General features: G+C 36.9%; 1 protein-coding gene across 2 annotated transcripts; it reads left to right on the top strand.

Moving 5' to 3' along the window:
* Positions 1–23248, top strand: LOC136264341 (phospholipase B1, membrane-associated-like). 2 transcript variants are annotated; one of them, XM_066059053.1, is made up of 10 exons: positions 1–758; positions 14447–14502; positions 14818–14928; positions 16863–16997; positions 17064–17137; positions 17196–17325; positions 17837–17934; positions 17984–18032; positions 22847–22951; positions 23009–23248. In XM_066059053.1, exons 1-10 carry the CDS (start codon positions 266–268, stop codon positions 23162–23164), a joined length of 1407 nt encoding a protein of 468 aa, XP_065915125.1. In that variant the 5' UTR covers positions 1–265; the 3' UTR covers positions 23165–23248. The 2 variants fall into 2 exon arrangements, with proteins under 2 accessions (XP_065915125.1, XP_065915126.1); XM_066059054.1 differs by lacking the exon at positions 1–758 and adding an exon at positions 10054–10402.
* The last annotated feature ends 446 nt before the right edge of the window (positions 23249–23694 follow it).

Raw genomic sequence — 23694 nt, forward strand, 5'->3', positions numbered from 1 at the left:
GATTCTTCGTGTCGCTCGCCTTGTTTGGACTGGTCTTACTTTGTTTTGGTCTTCTAAGGTGTCTAAGAAATCCCGAGGACGCTACCTGGAGTCTACCCTGGGGCTAGTTGGCTGCCCATCGCCCTGACTTGGAGTTCACACGTTTACGCTGTGGTACCGTGGCCAAACTCATTTAACGGTACAAGTAAAGGTCAGACAATTCGTTCTGTTCGTTTTGTCTGTTCTCGTTTTGCTCCTACCAGAATACTGAAGAGCACGAGTTACCATGACAACCACTACTCCTCAGCCACGCTCCAAAAGGAAAAGGCCACTGCAGAGCTCACCTGGTGAAACCTCAATAATATGCCCAGTCTGTTTGGACTGCATAATAGACGCCACTGAAGATTCAGATGGTCAGGAAGCAATTTTCTGTGAAAGTATTTGTAACTCCTGGATCCACCGGCAATGTGCTGGATTATCTCAAGCTCTATTCAAAATACTAGAGGAAAGTGAAGAACCTTTTTACTGTCCCCATTGCCGCCTGATCACACAAGACAAACAGCTGCGGGAGTTGAAGACCATGGTGGAGGACCTATCTAAAGAAGTGGTCTCACTTAAAGCTTCAGTATCTGATCATCAACCAGTTCGATCTTCAACTTCTCAACAGCAACCTCAAAAGGAAATACAAATGGCTTCTAACAATGCTACCTCTACTACAAGCAAACAAACCCAACCACCTACTACCACCAATTTGACCAACAGACCCAGTGATGGAGACCGTAAGTTCAATGTGGTAATATATGGCATAGATGAATGTAGTAAGGGAACACCTAGGCGTGAGCGACTTGATCATGATTTAGATAAAGTTATCACCATAGTCACTGAAGCTGAAAGCAGTATAAACCCACTATCCATACGAGATCTTATAAGACTGGGTAAATATCGCGAGCAATCCAAGAAACCTCGGCCTATACTTATTAGATTTAACCGAGCTATTGACACATCTTATTATTATCCAAAGCCAGTAAGTTACCTAAAGATATAAGGGTCAAACCAGATATGTCTCATGAAGAAAGACATATCGAATCACTTCTCTTAAAAGAAAGATGGCACTTAATTCAAAAGGGAACAGATCGTAAAACCATCAAATTACGTAGCAATAAACTTTTTGTTCAGAATAAGTTGTTTGGAGAAGTCACTAATTCAATATTTGTTCCATCTCAATCGCCACAAGCTAGAGCTGATATGGATACCTCCAACAATTGACTACTTTCCCAATCACCAGATTGCACACACAGTGATCCTTCAACTATTTCTAATGATTATACAACCCTTGGCCTACATGTCTGTCTTTTGAATACCAGAAGTCTGGTACATAAACTATCAAAATTCCAAGGATTTGTCTATTCCTCTACTTACAGTATTCTATGTATCACTGAAACTTGGTTATCTAGTGACATTTTTGATAATGAGATTCTTCCTAATTGTTATAGTATCTATCGTAATGACAGAGATTCTAGAGGTGGGGGTGTTCTCATAGCAATTAAAGATAACATTACTAGCAATAAATTGCCATCACCACCTGATGTAGAAGTTGTCACAGTTTTCATTTCCTCTCACAACCCATTTATCATTTGTGTAGTCTACATTCCACCAAACTCAAATGACACCTATCATGAATTACTATACAACTACCTTACAGACTTGATAAACAACAACACAAACCCAATAATTCTGTTAGGAGATTTCAATTTCCCTGATGTTGATTGGACCACCCTCAGTGGCTCTTCCTCGAGATCCAACAAATTCTGTGACCTGCTGTTTCAACTTAATCTCACCCAGACAGTAAATGAACCCACACATAACCTTGGAAACATACTTGACTTGATAATTACCAACAATGAAGATATCATCGATAATTTGAATGTTCACCCTCAACATTACAAACCTATTCCAACTGACCATTTTGTCATTTCATTCACTATTATGTTTCCAATGGAACATATCAACTTTTCTAACACTTCACAAGTCATTTTTGATTACTCCAAAGCTAATTACCCTGGACTTATTAACTTTTTGTCACACATTGATTTCTCTATTTGTGAACACTTACCAGACATTGATTCCATATGGCATTTTATTAAGAACAGTATCATTAGAGGAATGCATATATTTGTGCCGAAATTCAAATTAAAGTCCTCACAATCTCCTAAATGGTTTACATCCAACATACGGCACCAGATTAAGTGTCTTCGCACTTTAAGAAAGAAGTACAAGTCTCGTCCTACTGAACACAATCTGCTCCGTATCAAAACAGCTGAAGAAACCCTACAGGCTAGCATCCAACAAGCTAAGGCCAACTTTGAAGCAAAACTGGTGAGCAATTTTGCTTTCAGCAATGACTCTAAAATATTCCAGTATGTGAGAAACCTTACCAAATCTGCTTCCATCCCTTCCACAATATTTTATGACAATACTTCTGCCTCTCAAGACCTTGACAAAGCTAATTTATTTAACAAATACTTCTACTCAGTGTTCTCTCGAAGTACTTATTCCCTTCCTAATTTTGAAAATATGCCCCGAGCAAGTGTGTCCCTCGACTCAATTTACATCTCTGAAGAAGACGTTTACGATGTATTATTATCTCTGGATCCTCACAAGGCAACTGGTATCGATGGAATCAGTCCAGCAATTCTAAAACACTGTACATCTGTTCTAGTCAAACCTCTACACTATTTGTTTTCATATGCTATCCACTACTACTCACTACCTTCTGAATGGCAAATTCACTGTATTACTCCTATCTTTAAATCTGGTGACAAAAACAGTGCCACCAACTACAGACCTATATCTCTGCTTTGTGTTGCATCAAAAGTACTTGAACGATTAATATACAACAAAGTTATAGCCTCCATTTCCAATGTCATCTCTATGTGTCAATTCGGATTTATGAAAGGCTGTTCAACTTTACAACAACTTCTCATATTTTTAAACAGTATTCATGAACACTGTAAAATTCAAACAGATGTAATATACTTAGACTTTGCAAAAGCATTTGACAGAGTTCCCCACAATGAATTACTTTTAAAACTCTGGAAAATCGGTATCACTGGTAATCTTTGGTGGTGGTTTAGATCTTACCTAAACAACAGACAGCAATGCGTTTGCCTTAATGGTACATATTCCACTTTCTTACCAGTCCTATCAGGTGTGCCTCAAGGGAGTATTCTAGGACCACTTTTATTTCTTATCTACATCAATGACTTATTTTTATCTGTCCGTTCCTCTAATGCTCTCTCCTTTGCAGACGACACAAAATGCTATAAACAAATTCTTGAACATCTAGACTCCATACAACTTCAACAAGACCTTGATTCAATGGCAAACTGGTCTAGAGATTGGAACCAATTTTTTAATACCAGCAAGTTTATACATCTATCATTTAATACAAAATTCCCTACATCCTACTTCATAGACGACACTATAATCAAAACTAGTAGTACTCACCGTGACCTCGGTGTCATTTTATCAACTGATTTATCTTGGAAAAATCATTATAACCATATATCAGCTAAAGCCTATAGAACCCTTGGACTACTGAGACGTACCTTCAGCCACTCAGTTGACATTCCAACCAAGAAAACTTTATATTTAGCATTAGTTCGATCACAATTACTTTACTGTTCTCCTTTATGGCACCCCTACCTTATTTGCGACATCTCTGCTTTAGAAAGAATCCAACGCCGGGCAACCAAATTTATTCTTAATGACTATATAACCGATTACAAAACACGTCTTATCAAACTTAACATACTACCTCTGATGTACACCTATGATCTTTATGACATACTCTTCTTCGTAAAATCAATCCAGCATCCATCTAATCATTTCAATATCAGTAACTATGTCAACTTTTGCCGCAATCCTACCAGATCCTCCACCAGTAACAAGCTTCAACACAATTTTACATCAACCAACAAACAAAGTAACTTCTACTTTAACAGATTACCAAGAACCTACAACAGTCTACCAGTACTTGACTTAAATCAACATTTTCCCACCATTAAATCACAGTTACTCAAGATCTTCTGGCAGCATTTTATAAACAATTTTAACTCTGACAATCCCCACAGTATGCACTTTGTTTGCCCTTGTAGTACCTGCTCCAAGTCTCCTCGCCCACCAAACTTCAGCAGTAATTAATCTTTTTTTTTTTCTTCTTCTTCTTGCTCTCTCTTAAAATAAGTACTTAGCTATATAAGTAAGTTTATTATTAAATACACATGTAAGTTTTAAAATTATAGGATAGTTCAACTATATACCAAATGTAAATGTATGTAATAACCTTAGCCAGCTAACTTAATTTGATTGTAATTTTATACATTCAATTGTAAGTTGTACGTATACTTTTTCTGGCTGTGGACACCAGTTGCCCACAGACCATTAATGCAGGCCTTGCCTGCATTAAAAAGCAGTTAAAAAAAAAAAAAAAAAGCATGGCTGGCTCCTCCACAAGGAGGAGAGGGGGGGGGGGCATTTGCCCCAAATGCCCCATCCTGGATCCGCCATTGTGCAGTGTATTAATTTAGAAACCTTATAATCTCTAATCGATAAGCGCCGTGACGGAGAAAAGGCGGTCTGGCCACGCGAGACTAGCCTTAGCCTATGGTCATCTTTGAAATCGAATTATGGAGATGCAGCGCATGCATGGTCTTTGTAAGAAATTAGTCTTTACTGATGCTGTATTGGTAGTAATGCACCTATCAATCATGGAGTCTATGAATACTCAAGAAGCATGGGGATTTTTCAAGACAGTACTTCAAGATATTATTGATAAATTTGTACCACTAACAACAGGAGTAAGGAAGAAAAGAAATATTTACATGTCTCCTGAGGCATTCAGAATGAAGAAATTAAAGCGGAAATTGTGGAAAAATTATACCCTGTCTAAAGCTGATCATGACTACAAAGCTTTTAAGGAAGCTAGAAATAAGCTTCGGCGTTTAACAAGAAATTTAAGGATTAATCACGAACAACATCTAGTCTCTAACATTGGAAGAAGCCCTAAAAGTTTTTGGCGTTATGTAAACTCAAATATGAAAACAAGATCTGGTATTGATAGTATCCAACGTCCTAATGGTTCTACAGCTACTTCTGATCCAGAGAAGGCTGAATTATTGAATTCATATTTTGCGAGTGTTTTCACTAATGAAAATTTAACCAATTTTCCAGCCCTAGATCCAGGAGCGTCGGTACCAAAGTTGGAAAACATAACAAAAACTGCTTCATTAGTATTTGATGAATTGAATAGGCTAAAAACAGATAAATCTCCAGGTCCAGAGGGTTGGCCTCCACGTATATTCAAAGAATTTTCTGACCAACTATCAGTTCCACTGTCAATTTTATTTAATAAGTCTTTCCAGTCTGGTGTTCTGCCATCGGAATGGAAAATTGCTTTTGTTACCCCTATTCATAAGAAAGGAAGTAAACATCTTGCATGTAATTATAGACCTGTCAGTCTTACATCTACAGTAGTTAAGGTTATGGAATCCATTATTAAAACTAATATACTAGAACATCTGAACTCCAATAACTTGTTGACATCCCACCAGTTTGGCTTTTTAGAGGGCCATTCATGCACTACCCAATTACTTCATGTTATGGATATTTTAACAAAATCACTTAATCGTGGAGTACCTGTTGATGTTATTTACATGGATCTGCAGAAAGCTTTTGATAGTGTGCCACATAAACGTTTATTGTATAAGATTGAACACTATGGAATTACAGGCAACCTTCTTAGATGGATTGATGGATTTCTATCCAATAGGAGACAGCGTGTTGTTTTAAACGGGGAAAAATCATGTTGGCAAGATGTGAAGAGTGGTGTTCCACAAGGATCAATTCTAGGACCTCTTCTCTTCCTTATTTATGTTAATGATATGTCGAAATCCATCTCAAGTCATGTGTTTTTATTTGCAGATGATACCAAGCTTATACAAACCATTTCTACATTGGCAGACCATGTACAACTCCAAACTGATTTAGATAATCTAGCCAAATGGTGTGATGTGTGGCAACTGAAGTTCAATGTTACTAAATGTAAAGTGATTCACTTTGGTCGAGCCACACACAGCTTTGGAGGCTACTATCTTAATGGTGTCTCATTGGACTCAGTTAATTGTCATAAGGACTTGGGTATTATATTTGATGCGAATTTAAAGTTCCACCAACATGCTTCTGAAGTAGCTATGAAAGCGAACAGGGTATTGGCTTGTATGAAAAGAAGCTTTATCGATTTGAATTAATTTGTACTATCACGGTTGTACAAATCAATGGTTCGACCAATATTAGAATACGGAAATGTAATTTGGGGACCCCATTATGTATTAGATCAACGTAAACTTGAGGGTGTGCAACGGCGTGCTACAAAACTAGTACCATCTTTAAGAGACAAGTCTTACATAGATCGACTGACATCAATGAATTTACCATCTCTTTTGTACAGGCACAGACGTGGTGACTTAATATTTCTTTTCAAGATGTTGAACGATTACTTCAATCTGGATCACTCCAAATTTTTTTTACTTTCTCCCACAATACACAAACTAGAGGTCACGCATATAAATTACTTAAGCCCCCTGCCCACCTTTCATGTCGAGTCAACTATTTTGGTACTAGAGTAATTAATGATTGGAACAATCTTACGAGTGATGTTGTAGGAAATTCTTTATTAAATAATTTTAAATCAGCTATAGATAATTACTTTTATGACTATAGATTTATGTTAATGTAATAATTATATTCATAGTTAATTTTTGTTCATTGCATCTAATTTATGTATGTGTATGTATGTAATTGAATGGGTGTACAGGCTTCTAAGCCTCAACCCAAATCACATCATAATCATAATCATAATGTATTGCCCCACCGCCCCCTCCTCGGGCGTGGGTGGGGCTTTACAGGGGGAATTGACACGAAACTGCTGCCCCACTATGGGGCATTTGACGATCGCTCATTAAGCGCCCAAATATTTTTGTTGTAACTTTCCTCGCTATGTCAAATCCCGAGTAAATCCTGCGTTGCAGCTGGGGCCAACGGTGGGGATTTGACACGACAGGTTTGCCCTACTATGGGGTATTTGACATTCGGATCCCCACTATGGCCCCATATATGCCCGAGGGGGGGGGGGGGGGGGGGGTGGTGGGGCAATACATTGATAGGTGCATAAACTTTGTGGTAATCAATTGTGTGTATAGGGGACCTGTCATTGATGTGGGGGAGGATTATTCTAAGAACAGAAAGACTTATAAGATGTAACTACTAAGCAAGGGCTTCACTCTATGATACATTTAGCTAGCTATACTATAATAGTATGACGATTTGATCATTTCCGTTTCCGGTTTCCATTTCCACTGTTTCCAATTGCCCATGTAATATAATTATTATATCATTGTTTTCAAAATCGATCGCTGCTCCACTCTATTTCGGCTAATATTGATTGTGGGTATCACTCTTTTCACCCTATTTCATAACCCTACAGAACTTAGACAAAAAACGGTGAACCAAAAAGGCTTAAAAAAAGTGCAGTCTTGAAAGGGATCGAACCCAGGATCCCAGTGTGATGGTCCAGTGTGCTACCGATTATGCTACCGCTGCTCGCTCCCTTGATTCCTTTCTTTTGTATCTTATAAATGTGACTAACGAAATAAGCTGTATATAGTAAGAAGAACCTAACCCTAAAGGTGAAGAAGAAACCAAAGCTGAACCCTAACCCTAACGCTAACACTACTAGACGCTCCCCCTAAAGTCAACTACTCGACGCTTCCCCTAAAGTCTACTACTCGCGGCAACTACTGGACGCATCCCCTAATTTATGATTACTGAAAACACAGTTACAAACTGATATGTTCAGGTAAGGAAAAACATTACAAATCACATAGATAAGAGTCAGTTATAATTTATCTAAAAATACTTGTAGAGATTGGGATTCTATTGTGTCAGTTGGTAAATTGTTCCAATCGCGGATAGATTTGGGGTAATAGCTGAATTTATAATGATCTGTTCTAGCAAACGGAATCTCAAAATGGAAGGGGTGGTGGTGGTGGGTGGGATATGTGGTGTTAGTGAAATAATTTGGGACTATTAAGACTGATGAGGAGTAAACAATGTTGTAGAAGACTTTTAATCTAGTCACATATCGTCGGTGTTGAAGTGATGGCCATTGTAGATCTGCTAACATAGATGTAACGCTACTGTTATATCGGTAGTCTGACTTGACCCAACGAGCAGCACGTCGTTGTACCATTTCTATACTTTGTATCTCCTTCTGCAAGTAGGGGTCCCATACTGCCGATCCATACTCCAACAGTGGTCTCACTATGCGGGTGTAGGCTAAACATTTAGTTTCTGCAGAGCATCTATAAAGGTTACGTTTAATAAAGGTTACGTTTAACAAAGTTTAACATCCTTGTTGCTTTAGAGATAACTTGATTGATATGAGGTGTAAATGACATTTTTGAGTCTAAGAGAATTCCTAAATAAGGGTGTTGGGTAACTTGCTGCAAAAAATAATTTCTGATAGTATAGTTGAAAGTAGAGGAGAATGTTAGTCTACTACAGGTAAGTACCACACACTTGGAAGTGTTTAATTCCATTAACCAAGTTTCAGTCCACTTTAATGTAATGTTGAGGTCATGTTGTAATAATAATTGATCTTGCTGACTATTGATAGTTCGATATAATATGCAATCATCTGCAAAAAGTTTCAAATGGGATGAGATGCCACACTTGATGTCATTAATGTAGAGCAAAAACATCAATGGGCCAAGAACAGTTCCTTGGGGAACACCTGACTGAACTTGCACAAAATTTGAATCATGTCCATTCACAACAACACGCTGTGTTCGCTGAGTCAGCCAAATCTTTATCCAGTCATAAGTTGTACCTTGAATCCCATAGTGAGAAAGCTTGTTTAAGAGTCTACAATACGGAACTGTATCAAATGCTTTCCTAAAGTCAATGAAAATCATATCTACTTGGGAAGTATTATCCATGGCCAATTGTACATCTTCAACAACAGATATGAGCTGAGCCTCACATGAATGACCTGCTCTAAAACCAAATTGCTCGTCAATTAATATGTTGTTGGTGTTGAGGTGCTCTGCAATATGGTGATACATAATATGTTCTAATATCTTGCAACAAACTGAAATTAGTGAAATTGGCCGGTAATTGTTGGTGTTGCTTCTATCCCCCTTTTTAAACACAGGTGTTATGTTGGCTTTTAGCCAATCATTTGGTATATGTCTAGATGTTAGGGACTGGATAAAGATAACAGTTAGAATTGGAGCAATCTCTTTTGCACAAAATTTTAGAATCCTGGTAGGGATGTTGTCAGGACCAGATGCCTTACTTGGATCTAGAGTTTCGAGGAGGTTTTGTACACCATCACATGAAACTGCAATATCTGGAATTATAGGATGTGGAGTGCTGTCGCAGTTTGGTATGTCAGTGGTATTCTCTTGAGTAAATACAGACTGAAATTTGTTGTTTAGAACAGTAGCTTTTTCTTTAGAGCTGTTGATAGTATTACCATTTTCATTTAAAGGAGGTATACCATGTTGGTCTTTACGAATATTCTTTATGTATTTCCAGAAATTCTTGTGATTTGTCTTTTCATTTTTGTTGAATAGGTTAGTTTGATATTTGGTGTGAGCATTTCTAATACAGTTTGTGATTTTATTTCTTAGAATACGGTAGTCATTCCAAGCCTTTCCCTAAAGTCGACTACTCGCGGAAACTACTAGATGCGTGCCCTAAAGTCGAAGAGAGAGAGCAACAACTACAGTAGGAAGTCTGGATGCTTTTGAGCTTGATATTACGTAGGGGATGCGTGCTTTTGAGCTTGATATTGTGCGACGCTTTGGCGGCGCCCGACGTTTCACGTTAAGGTCGGGCGCCGCCAGTAGAGCAAGTAAATAAACTAACTATGCAAAGAATCACAAAAAATCATGTTATTTTTCCTGGTCTGGCAATGGCTTGCACATTGAAAATGCATATTTGTGGGGTAGTTTCGTTGTTTGCTTTTAGCTACGTATCTACGTACTTTATACTATTCTCTAGCTAGCTAGCCAGTCTGTAGGCGTAGCTTTCGGCGTAGTTACGATGAACCTCTCGAAGGGTTTCATTGTTTTAGTGTTGTTGGGTGCATTTGTGGCTGTGTTTATTCAGTTTAGTAACTTCAGTTTGTTCAGCCTGATCGGATACGATGAACACAAAAGCAATTATCCTGGAGACTACCCTCCTATTTCCTTCACCTGCCCTTCACTACCTCCACTAGAACGGCCAGCAAGAAACGTCTACGAACTACGACCACAAGACATTAAAGTAGCAATGGCCTTGGGAGACAGTATTACTGCAGGTACGTAGCTATAGTCTAATTAGTCTACGTTTGTTACTTTCGTGCTTATTTATACCTATAGCTACGTAATATAGTAGCTAACAGGGGGGGGGGGGGGAGCTAAAACTCCTCCACATTAATAGGGCTTAGCCCCTCCATTTCATGAGATACTCTTGTAGAGCAGTTAGAATTGCAATTTATTTATTTATTGATTAGCAAAACCCATTAGGCCTGCATGAGTTTATAATATTATGCTTATTCCCCCCTCGAGGTGACCCGCACCTCATTCCCCCCTCGAGGTGACCCGCACCTCTTGCCACCATCCCCAGCACCAGATGTCTGTATTATGCCAGCATAATTTGAAGAATAATAGGTGGTGCGGTTAATTTTGCTAGTATAAGTATTCTAGAATAATAGGAAGCTGTTGGGCACAGTTTGTTACAAGAATAATCAACCAACTTGGTTGGAGACGAGGTTGGAGATATCCTTGAGGACTCAAAATGTACAACTTATGATTAAAGTAAAGATTCTGAAACTCAGTATAGCTATACATGTATGTTTACAGCTACGTTGCTAGCTAGCTGTTTCACTGATGCATTTCTTCAATGGCAGTTGAAACATCCTAAAATTTTATCTTTAAATTACTTACTGCAGCTGTATATAAATAAGGTATGGCAGTGGTTACTGAACCAAAAGTTGGTTCAATAAGCTGGACTTGTTATTGAACCGACAGTAAAACTCAGACAAAAAGGGTCACTAAATGAAAAAAAATCCACAAAACTCAGATGGGCCTTGAACCCTGGACTACTGGAACTATATAGGCAGTGTGCTAACCACTGTACTACCGCTGCTAGCTACCCACTACCCATACTATTCTACCTTATAAATGTTACTCACATAGTAGTCTTACTATAATATAGCAAGAAGAACGTAACCTAAAGGTGAAGAAGAAACCAATGCTGAACCCGACCCTAACCCTAATGTTAATGCTACTTTTGCATATAAAGTTGAATGCTTGGGGAAACTACTAGACACGTCCCCTAAAGTCGAATGCTCAGGGAAACTACTAGAGACATCCCCTAAAGTTGAATGCTCAAGACAACTACTAGACGTAAAAATAAAAACTTTTTTCAGTTATATTATTTATTATCATTTATTTTTAATCAGCAGGACCCTCCAGGGGTATAATGCTGATGGTGCAGTACAACTACAATCAAATACAGTTAATAATTATCACATGATTAGTGCTAATTTTTGTTTAAACAATTCTACACAGTTGCAATTGGTTTCAATAGTATCATCACTCAGTTGATTCTGGGTTGGTAAGGTAATTGATTGTGTGAAAAACAGGTCCTCGATACAGATGATCTTGGTTCCGTAACCACTTCCTATAAATAAATACACATAAACAGCAAGAATTATGTAAGAATAATAAGTCTCATGTTTGGGAATAATGGGTAATACACAGTGGTGGATCCAGGATGGGGGATTTGGGGCAAATCTCCCCTTCCCGGCTCTACTTTGAGGTTGAGCAGTGTTGCTAAAAATAAAATTTTCACAGATTTGCAAACATTTCCAAAATGTATTAGACTATGTGGAGGCCTAAATATTTCAAGGCTAAAATTTTCGTTGATAACCCCAAAACCGCAAAATCAGCAAAACTTTTTTTCCCCTTGGAATATTTAGGCTTTTCCAGTTAGGACAATATCAGTTTATTATTCAAGAAATAAATGCTTTTTAGCTTAAAAGGCAGGCATGCTACCTCTCTTTCCTACAGTTACCTGAAATCAAACTCAAATAGTCACTCACAGACTCAGCACCTTCGTACGTACTAAGCGCCTCTATAAATAATTATCGTGTGACAGCCATTCATAGCTTTTACAACATTTTAGTGAAACACTCCTGAGAGATGATTATTTGCTGCTATGTGTATACATCAACTACAAAAGATTGTACTTAATAGCATAGCTAGCTATAATATTATATTACTGTACCTGCTCTGTGTGGATTCCTCTTTTTGATGGCGTGAACCTAAACTTTTTGTGCCCCTCCCCTTGCCAGCTCCTGGATCCACCCAATACAGTAAGAAATTCTGGAAAGAATAATAGGCAAATTTGAAGGCATAATAGGCTCAGGCCTAAAACCCATTAAGGGTTAAATGCTAATGTACAAAATCATGGTGGTAAGAACTGTATAAGTATAACCTTTAAAAGGGAATTAACTGAGTCCTCAGTATCTAAATTTTCCAATCTGTCTTGGTAGAAATGAATAGTTGTAACAATCAGTTTGTTTTTGTGTATAGTTGCATAAGCTTTTAATTGTGGTTCACCCTGGAAACTGTTGGGGGAGGGGGGGATGATGCTGGCAAGTGCCAGGTGCAGGAAATGTGTAGCTATCATCCTGTTTGAAAACTTGAAAAGCAAAATTAAATGTGAGTGTCTTCTAGTATGTTTCTCAAGTGATAGAAAAATTAATGTTTTATAGCATTTCAGTTATACTGTCTTGGTGGTTCCTCCTCCATTGTTTGGCTAGCATAAAGCACGCAGCACGATGCTGTATCATTTCCAACTTTTGTATGGACATTTGTTGGTGTGGATCCCAGATTGAAGAGCAATATTCAGTGAATGATAAGACAATTTTATATGCATGTTCTTAATGTCAGAAAGCTGATCTTCAGCTGTGTACCTTGATATGCCTCAACTCCCTCAATAGAGCATGCTTTGCATGTTGAGTCATTTTCTTGAAAATGATATTATTTGGCCTATGCTTTGCCACAAGTCTATGAAACTAGATTCATTTTAGCTACGTATAGCTATAGTTAATGCTTATATCTGACAAATTAATCAGAGTCTTGGTCATGTTAAACTTAGTGGCATTGATTTGTAGCAGGCAATATACACTGCTTTGTCCCCCTGGTATTAGATTCTGGGGCACTCAGATGCTGTTATAAGGTAGTATATAGCAGAAGTGTAGTCATAATGCTTGCTGTGTTGTGGTCACTTTGAACTTAAAACTAGCCCGAGTAGCTGTGTATTCACCTTACATGATTAATTAAAAGGTATTGAAACACACGTTAGTGTTACCACAGATTACATGCACAGGCAGCGGAAACAGTTGTAGCCTGTAAATGGCCTATATATAGTAAATATCACAGTTGTGACAATTTGCAGTGTAGGTAATTTACCTGTCAGTATAATAGTGTTCACTGTAAATTGTTTGTAATTCATTGTAGCAGTATAACTGACTGTACTTTTTACATGGATTAGTACAGAAATGTAATTATGAAAGCAGTCTAATCCTAGCATGAGTTGCAACAAGGTTGAAACTGGTCAGGTCACAGGTCTATCAGGATTTTGCATTGGATCATGTACATACATAACATGATGGTGGCAGTGGAGACACAATTCTTAAGATGTTTAGAACTGAATTATTGCTGACATACATATTTTGAAGAAGAAGGTAAAATAAGTAGAGTGTGGGAACAGTTTTAAATGGCAAGCTAAGCAACTGCTCTATTATTATTTATTATTATTATTAGCACTTTACAGTGACCAGCACTGAAGGTCTGACAGCAACATGTGTATTAGAGCATCAACTCTTTCAATTGAATTGAAGTGTTTCAAATATTTGCATGGTGCTTGGATAACACACTCCACAATAGTATAGATCAGATATTAATTAGGATAGGGTTAATAATATGCAGCATGAAAAATGTTACAAGCCATCCAGTTGAAGCCACTTCTGGTTTTGCATATGACAGCACTTGTGAATTAAGCTTGTTTATTTTACTGCTCGGATAGCCTTCGTCTACATATTATTACCATTTGCTTTTCAAAACCTCTTTGTTCTGCACCAAATCAATTAACAACACCAAATGTAGGTTTTAGAGCAAGCACCTCTACTTTACCTAAACTGGATCACATCCAGGTCAGGTCATGTCAGATTGGGGTCTAACCCAGATTACTAATCATGTCAGCAGATCATCAGTGATGCTAACCTGGTTTCAACCTTGGATTGCACAGGTGGGTACATGCAGTGATAATTATTTCACGTATTATGTACTAGGATTTGGTATTATGGGATTACATAAAGATCCAATTCTTGATTTATATGAGTACAGGGTGAGTAAAAATAACTGTTGATATGTTTTATCATACACTGTACACAAGGGTACACAATAATAATAAAGATTTTGTATTTGGTACTTTAATGAGAAATTGAACAGGGAGAAGTATATAAATTACTAACTTAATTGCTTTGTTTTACCTCATCTTATTCAGCCATATTTTTGCGAAATTTGTTTTCTTTTGTTTACAAAAAAGCTTATGTTGCATATCCCATGATATCTGCTAGCTACAATCATTGCATGAATTTGCCTGTCCACCAAGTTATGATCTCTATTGTATCTGATGTTTGTGACTACACTGTGTTGTTAGGGCAAGTCATTTTCCATTGGTGGTGATGTTGGTGCTAACACTATTGCTAGTTGGTTGAGGAATTATAACAAGGATTTGGTGGGGATGAGTGTTGGCTCTCATGCCGGTGAGGTTAGTTATTTATAATGAAATAGTATAGCTACAACAAGTAGGTGAAGTACATGGGGAAAAGAGCCTCACCACTACAGGTACGCTATTTGCTAGAATAAAAACTTGCAAACTTAAGTACTTAATTATAGCAACAATTGATAGAACAAAAAACACTCATTGTACAAAAAACAGCTTTAATGTCAACTCCATCTAGCTGCATAATATCAAATACTCATTTTAATGCAACTATTGCTTATTGTTTCACTGTAGACAGTCAAAACAGATTGGCTGACTTCATGCATACATTTTATATTTTCACACTCCATAGGGTGTGGTACAGAGACAATCATTAGCAGTGTAACTATGTAATTACCTATTTATCTCAATTGCAATAAATATTTATAATATTTAATCATACAGTACTATTAGAGATCATGGAGGTTTGGGTTTTTCTGGCCAAACATATCACCCAAAGCCAGCTTCACTATACCATCCTAGTGCCTTGGCAGTATTGGTTAAATATAACAAAGCCCAAAAGTGCCTTCAGTATGATCCTAAATGCTTCTAACAGATTGTTACAAAACGTTTTTATTTAGTAAAATTTTCTACTGCCTGCATGCCTGCCTTCAGGCAAGCATAACTCGATAACCGCTAAGGCTACAGGCTTGATTTTTTCACTGTTCTATGTCGCTTAATCCCGAGATTCCTTTTGACATACTGCAGTACATACAGTACAATGCACACATCATGGACTTACCTTTGTCCTCCTATGTGTCCCATTTCTTTTTGCTGACAGCCCAAGTTGTTGATTCATGGTAGCATGATGCATGGCTTCCCTATCTTTGTAAATGGGAATCATCAGCATTTTCTGTGATGACTGGATTGATTGCGGAGGCGGTTCTTTGTTTGTAACACTCTGTAATGGGCTGGAAATAGGTGAAAGTGAAGCGTAAAATGGCCACTTTACTTTTGAGTCAGTAATTGATAGCTGGGGAGTGTGTTCAGATGAAAACATTAACTTTAGTTCTATCCTTTCATTTGATGCAGTATGTACAGGTTCACCGATCATAATAATTTTACAAAAAATGTAAACAACTATAAAGAAAAATTAAGGATTTTAAGTTCAATTTGGGATCATAAGAAAAGTAGGGAAAAAAGGGAGGTCACCTACACCTGCATATATACTAGTGGACATTTAATCCCCAAATTCAGTCATGGATATAGTGATTAAGTGTCCATAGTATATTTGCAGGTGTAGGCGACCTCCCTTTTTTAATTCAAACTTATAATTCCTAATTTTTCCTTAAACTTGTAGTGTTAGTAACAAATCAAATCAAACAGTGTTGCAGAGATGCATTCTGCTAACGTGCTTTATGTCTACCATTGGACAATATAGTACTTTTCTAAAGTTGGTTGCAAGATGTAGTATTTAGCTCATAAGTGTCTCTAGGTAGCTTCTCAAAATGCCAATTTTTTTCAAATTTCCTTGGGTACATGCCCCCAGATCTAGACTCCTTAGACAAAAGCTGCCTTCAGTTGCAAAATTTGTTACATCCTACATGATGAATTTCTTGACCCTTACCATTTTCATTTCTGTTGTGATGCCATAATTTGCTTTATTTTTATGCAAAAGTTTCATTTTTTGTGATAAAAGGGTTTGGATAAAACTATTTTCATATGAATGAAATTTATTTCATGCAAGTAACTTTACATGACTGCTCTATTAGAGTATCTCATTTTTTAGCAATTATTACTATAGCGTAGAGAACCAATAGTTGTAGTATAAAAAACAGCCAGTCACACAGTTCAGTGGAAGTTTTGGCTCAATATAATTATACGAAAAAGTTAGCATTATTCTTGTATACAAAATTATCTTCTAATAACAATAAAGTAAATATTGGTATACTGATCCATTGCTAGACCATGTATGATATCCTCTCCTCTCATGTGTACAGGTATGCTATGGACCAATTTGTCCTCCTGATCAATATCACCCTGATAAAGATGTACTAAATGCTGCTCAGAGTGGAGCAATGATACCCAACTTGGTGAAACATGAACTGAGATATTTATTAGAGCAGCTAAAAAAGGTATTGGTGTTTGCAGTAACATAATTGTTGTACTATCTATAGAGATGATCACATTTACATACTTAGAACCCCAAAATTGACATGGAAAATGATTGGAAACTTCTTACAGTATTTGCAGGGGCCAATGATGTTTGTCTGGGGTAAATAAATGAGTGACATATAGTTGCATCCATGCCACCTATTTATTATCATATATAGATGTTCAGGTCATGTACCATACTTAACTGCTGATGACTATGAGAAACACATGACAGAATTGATGGAAGAGATACATAATAATATTCCAAAAGTGTTTGTCAACTACATATTGCTGTTCAATGTGTCTCAAGTACGTCTGTCATTAATGAATTCTCATATTACTGCACATACAAGCAAGTATATTGACAGACAGCAATGTTAATAATATCCAGATACATTTTTGTTGCTCTTTTAACTATAGCCTTGCAAGTGTTGCATGTACTTTAAAATTGTGCAGTAGTGTAACATACCTTAAATAATACAACCACTGTAAGACAATTGAACAACTGGTAGTAGTGATCAACACAAAACAGATGATGTGTACATAATAGAGTATTCACTCATTTGCTTGCTGATGTTTTTAATTTGGTTAGCACTACATTATAGCTGCAAGCATGTAAAATAGACTCAATAGAGCACCACTTTCTTATCAACTTTAGTGATTTACACACAATGAGTATAACTTTCAATATTTTCCGTTATCATATATATATTGCATTTGATGTCACAAAACATTTGTTATACATATATGCGCTTACAAATTTTTGGTTAACTTAAATTTTAAACAGTAGGTACTGTTTAGGTATCTTTGATTCGTACAGGTTTATGATGTTAGCATGAAATCAGAATACTGCAGAATTGTTCATAGAGTGCTGGGAATTGAGTGTGTTTGTGTGTTTGAAGGAGGTGAAAAAACAAGGTATTCATGTTATTATTAAAATAGTACTGATGCACTGCATGCTCTCAAGGGTGGAAATTGGTGAATTGACAAGACAATACAATGACAGAGCAGTAGAGGTAAGGATAGAAACTACTTTTATGTGTATGTGTGTGTATGCATGTGTGTGCGTGTGTGTGTGCGTGTGTGTGTGTGTGTGTGTGTGTGTGTGTGTGCGTGTGTGGCGTGTGTGTGTGTGTGTGTGTGCATGCGTGCATATGTGCATGTGTTGAAAATTTAGATCAATCATTAATGTGAGTGAATTTATGTATTAGTCAGAACAGGTTGACAAGGTTTCTATGCTATTTAGAGACCAGAGGACCAACTGTGCATGCTAGCATTGGAATTTATCCTTGAGTTGAGTTGATTATGTCAGTGCCACTGACATTCATAACATTACATGATTTTGCTAGCGTCAAGTACAGGGGCTTCAGGGTAAAAGTGAAAGTGGTAAGACGCTTGTCTTGTCTAGAAAGTAAGAAGCAAACTGTGAGTGCTAGCATCAATATTTATCCTTCGAGTTCAATTACCATGTCAGCACCACACCGTGACATTGGTGTAGCTGAACGCCTAGATCTGAACATTAATGGTGCTTGACTTGTTCAGAGTGTGAGCTAACAGTGATGAAACCATTTTTTTTGGCTTTGCCAATTTTCATTTGATGAATGTATATTATAAATAACCACCGGCAAGACTACAGGTTTACTAGCTATTTAGTAACCCCACCACAGGCTTCTGTTAAACTCAGACATCAAAGGAAATATTACGTAAGTGTGCTTATACAGCTTTGCAAACAGTCACATGTGCAGGAAGTTACTGTGCACATATGTACAAACTATAAGGGGCATAAATTTATAGTCTGTACATTTATAGACTGACTAACTAATGCTTTCAGCCAAGCATAACTTGACTATGGATAATGCATAACTTAACTATGGATAATGCAATAGACAGTGTTGGGACTAGCGCATTACGTAATATCATTACTTTTGTGGTAAGGCCATCACAAATTAATTTTAAGTTTCTCGGATGCGGCTGGTCAACAATTTCACTTTTCTAAAAAAAATAAATACCACGTGATCGGCTCACGTGAACTCACATGGCAGATGAAACTGACACCACAGCTTCACGAATCGTTGAGTATTGTTTTGAAACGAGGTGTAGTCATCGTTAAAACAGAAAAATTGTGAAGTGCTCCTGCGAAGAGACATTTGGGTCGCTGGTTAGAAAACTCGCTCCGGAGTTTCAAGAAGAAAGAGTCAGGTAGCTATTGGGAATATAGCTTACAGTGACTACTTGGCTTTAGTAATCCGACATGCTAAACATACATGTTAATGGAGTTTAAACATAAATTGATAGCTAATAGTGAAAAGGGATATATCAGTGGTCTATCTCTTCAGCTTTGTAGTCACGGCAGGTTTTGCTGATCCAGGTATAGTGTGGCAGCTACTTGCTCCATATGTACATATTCTGGTTGAGCCTACAGCACAAACATGGCATATATACATGCAAAAGATAAGATGCACACTGACCATATAATTTATTGCAGCTATATAATGTTCTGCTGGAAGTCAATATACAGTATTATTATAATTCTACGTATGTATTTTAATATGCATGTGCCATTCTTTTTTTTTTTTTTTCGACCTGCCAGGTCACCCTTGAGGGTAAAATAATCTGAGAAACATAAGATTTATTTGGTATGGCCTAACTAAGTAATATAACGAAATACGCTATAAAAACAGGTAATATAACTTTACTTACAAATAGAACGTTACCTAAGTAATATAGTTACTGTAACGAATCTAATATTACGTAATATTATTACTACAAGTAATAAAGTTACTAGCTAATCTCGTTAGTAATCCACTGAGTAATGCCTAGCCACAACGAAGTAATGAAGCCTACTGAATGAAGCTTATTCATCAGCTTCTTACTTATAACCAAGATTTGCACATTGTCCAACAACACAATCATGTCACGTGATAAGGTGGTAGTTTCACACGTGACAGCTTAAGGCTGTGGACACAAAGTAATTATACAGTACGATAGTATTATACAGTACGATAGTAACTGTATAGTAGGGACCACAAAGGAGTAGGCGTGGCCCACGAAATAACATCACCCAAAAACCAGCCTCAATTTTCCCAGACCATCATAAGGCATTATTGGTTAGGTAAACTAAGCCCAAACAAGTTTTCAGATTGACCCGAAACGATTTCAACAAGTTGATACGGAATTTTTTTAAAACAAAAAATTATTCAACGGAATTTTCTACTGACTGACTGACTGATGCCTTCAGACAACTGTAACTCGATAACCACCAAGGCTACAGGCTTGATTTTTTCACTGTTCTACGTCACTTTGGCCCGATAGGTGCCTTTTGGCATACTGCAGTACATACAATGCATTCTTCATGGACTTACCAGTGTCCTCCTTTGTGTGCCATTCATCTTTGCTGACAGCGAAAGGTGTCGATTTGGCGGTGGCACGTGATGGCTTCTCTTTGAAACAGAAATCGTCTGTATTTTTCATAGTGGCTATTATGAGTGCAGAGGTGCTTTTCAAACAGTTCTTGATTAGTACTGCTATGTAACGGGTTGAACATAGCCGACAGCAAAGCGTAATGGACACTTAATGTTTCAGATGATAATTAGGACGCGCGGCACTATTTCTTTCTTTTGGTATATGTGGATTGTAGAGGTGTTTTTCGAACAGTTTTTGATTCAAAATGCTGTGTAATGGGTTGAACATAGCTGACAATGAAGCGCAATGGATACTTTACTTTTCAGACAATAATTGATATAGCTGGGGCGCACGGCACCCTTTATGCGTGGGTTCACCAGTCATAATAAAATTATTTACAAAAAAAAGTTAACAAACAAGTACACAAAAAAATTGGAATTTTCAACTAGAGTAGGGACCATAGCACATTGATAAAAAATACTAAAACAAGTTGGAGTAGACCATGATATTAAATCACAGTAAAACAATAAGAAGTGTTATATCCCTACTGTGTTCAAGATACCGTAATGGAAATGCACAGTAGGGATATAACACTTCTTATTGTTTTACTGTGATTTAATATCATGGTCTACTCCAACTTGTTTAAGTATTTTTTTATCGATGTGCTATGGTCCCTACTCTAGTTGAAAATTCCAAATTTTTTGTGTTCTTTATAATATGTAATATTATTATAGTTACTTTATTTTATAGGTAATATGTAGCTGTAACTAGTTTAGTTGCAAGTATTATGTAATATGTAACTAGTTATTTTTAAAAAGTAACTGCATGTCCCAACATTGGCAATAGACTTAATTGTTTGACAATGCCTGATTACCTACTACAAAATTAAAGTTTGCATCATGGACTACTTTTCGTCCTATTTTGTGTCCAATACCTTTATGTGTATTGTGGCTTAGTGCTCTTAGTGAGCACTGCCATACTCTGCTCTACATTGGAAGTTCAACTATTTGATTGCCCTCTACCATAGTCCACAGAAGTTTCACCCATTGAACCTTTCTGCATATGGCAGCTGAAAATGTAGTAAACTTGATAGTTGGAGCTTATGTTAAGACATTCAAGTCTCAACATGCGATTGCAAGTAATTTTAGTATGCCTGGTGCCATTCTTTACTTTGATATGGTATGCACAGGTTTCCATAAAATAAGTAAACAAATATAAATTAGGATTTTAAGTTAATTTTATGTTCCCATTCAAATTTAAAATTCTTTGTAGCTAAAAAAGCTACTGTGTAGCAGGTTATTTTCAAAGCATAAAATATTGCAGAAATGTATTTCAAAGTCCAGTCAGCTGCAGATTAGAAAAAAATAAACAGAAATTCATGTCACGAATAAAAAAAGATATGTGCATGCTTATGACTTAGTGATTAAATAATCCCCACCTTTTATGCACTGCAGCTGGAGAGAATACTGGGTGAGTCTCGAGCAGAGTAAATTCTAATCAGCCACTGGCTTGATCGTATCCGAATAGCAGCAGGCGGCATCATTTCCCACCAAAGGCTGTTCTAGATTGGCTGTTTACTGGCTATTGGTGTGCGCAGTACATCATTAATGCTGGGCTAAAACTTGAATTGCCAAAATGTTGGATCATGTGAAGGAAAGTTATTTTTACTTGTGGGAATTTATTTTCAAAGTACTGCATTTGATTCATATTCGAAGACAGGTTAAATATCCAAAATAAAAACCCTTCTTTCCTCTATATGGGGAGGTAGAATATGGTAGATGTATGTAATGATAACTGCTAACAATTGACAGTGTTGGGCAAGTTACTTTTTAAAAGTAACTAGTTACACATTACATATTATTTGCAACTGAACTATTTAGTTACAGTTACATATTACCCATAAAATAAAGTAACTATAATAATATTACATATTATATTACTTTGTGTCCACAGCCTTAAGCTGTCACGTGTGATACCACCACCTTATCACATGACATGATTGCAATGTTGGACAATGTGCAAATCTTGGTCATAAGTAAGAAGCTGGTGAATAAGCTTCATTCAGTAGGCTTCGGTACTTTGTTGTGGCTAGACATTACTCAGTGGATTACTAACGAGATTAGTAACTTCGTAATAATATTGCATAATATTAGATTCGTTACAGTAACTATATTACTTAGGTAACGTTATATTTGTAAGTAAAGTAACTTGAGTTATATTACCTGTTTTTATAGCGTATTTCGTTATATTACTTAGTTGCCACAAAAGTAATAATATTACGTAAAGTAATGCGTTACTCCCAACACTGACAATTGACTATGAGTGTAGGAACTACTATCTACCACTGTGTGTGGTATGGTATAGTGTGTGTGTTTACGTGTGTGACTCGCATCAGATGTGACCACGTGTATGATCAATGCATCTTTAGATTGCTAAGAAATTTGCAGGAAAGTATGATGATTTTGCAGTTGTAATTCAACCTTGCATAGCGGATGGTACAGCTGCCACCCTAACACCTGAAGTAGTATCTAAAGTGAGGATAGTAAATTTTGTTGATTTTTGTATTCAGTTGGTCACACCTTAACTAAAGGTTGATTGTTTCCATCCATCACTTTTGATGCATGAGCTGATGACCAAGGTGATGTGGAATTGTATGTTAACTCCATCAAGTGAGAAGGACTCCACATTCAACTATTCAGCACCCTTGAAATGCCCAACCAATGAAACTCTGCTATACACAAACTGAAGACCCTAACTTTAGTTTGTATGTGTATGTACTGTATATGATTGTCCCTGCATACATGCATATGTGTATTGTTATGCTTTTGTATCTTAGACTAGTTGATTATAATTATGTTGCATGTATATGTCTTACTAATTATTTTTGTTATTGTTATTAAAGTTTTACAGTGACCAGCATTGAAGGTCTGACAGCAACATGTGCTGCAGCCTTTGGATTACCTAACCTAGCAAACTGGAACTGGAAACTTAAGAACAGTAGCTAACAATAAGGTGTAACAGAAAAGGGTCAAAGAAAGGGGAAAAAAAAATCCCTCCTACCCCAAGATTTGAACCGCAGATCATCCAATGTCTAGTCTGGGCCACACTCTGTCTTCATCCAGGAGGGCTGGATTTTCTTCCTTTAACCAATAAAGTATTTATTGTTATTAAAGCTTTTGGCACAGAAATTTCTTTACTGTAAAAACTTAAAATTCTCTTCCTTGTCACAACCTTGCAATTGATTTCACATGTGCTGCAAATGTAAATGCTGTGAAA

The sequence above is a fragment of the Dysidea avara genome, chromosome 8, assembly GCF_963678975.1.
Source record: "Dysidea avara chromosome 8, odDysAvar1.4, whole genome shotgun sequence".
NCBI classification, from domain to species: domain Eukaryota; kingdom Metazoa; phylum Porifera; class Demospongiae; order Dictyoceratida; family Dysideidae; genus Dysidea; species Dysidea avara.

Bases quoted from the DNA above. Each gene is read 5' to 3' on its own strand.
- LOC136264341 (XM_066059053.1), top strand. From the start codon at position 266: ATGACAACCACTACTCCTCAGCCACGCTCCAAAAGGAAAAGGCCACTG. The intron at 759-14,446 runs GTAAGTTCAATG...ATTATGTACTAG, and splicing joins CAGACCCAGTGATGGAGACC to GATTTGGTATTATGGGATTA. The intron at 17,138-17,195 runs GTAAATAAATGA...TATCATATATAG, and splicing joins GCCAATGATGTTTGTCTGGG to ATGTTCAGGTCATGTACCAT.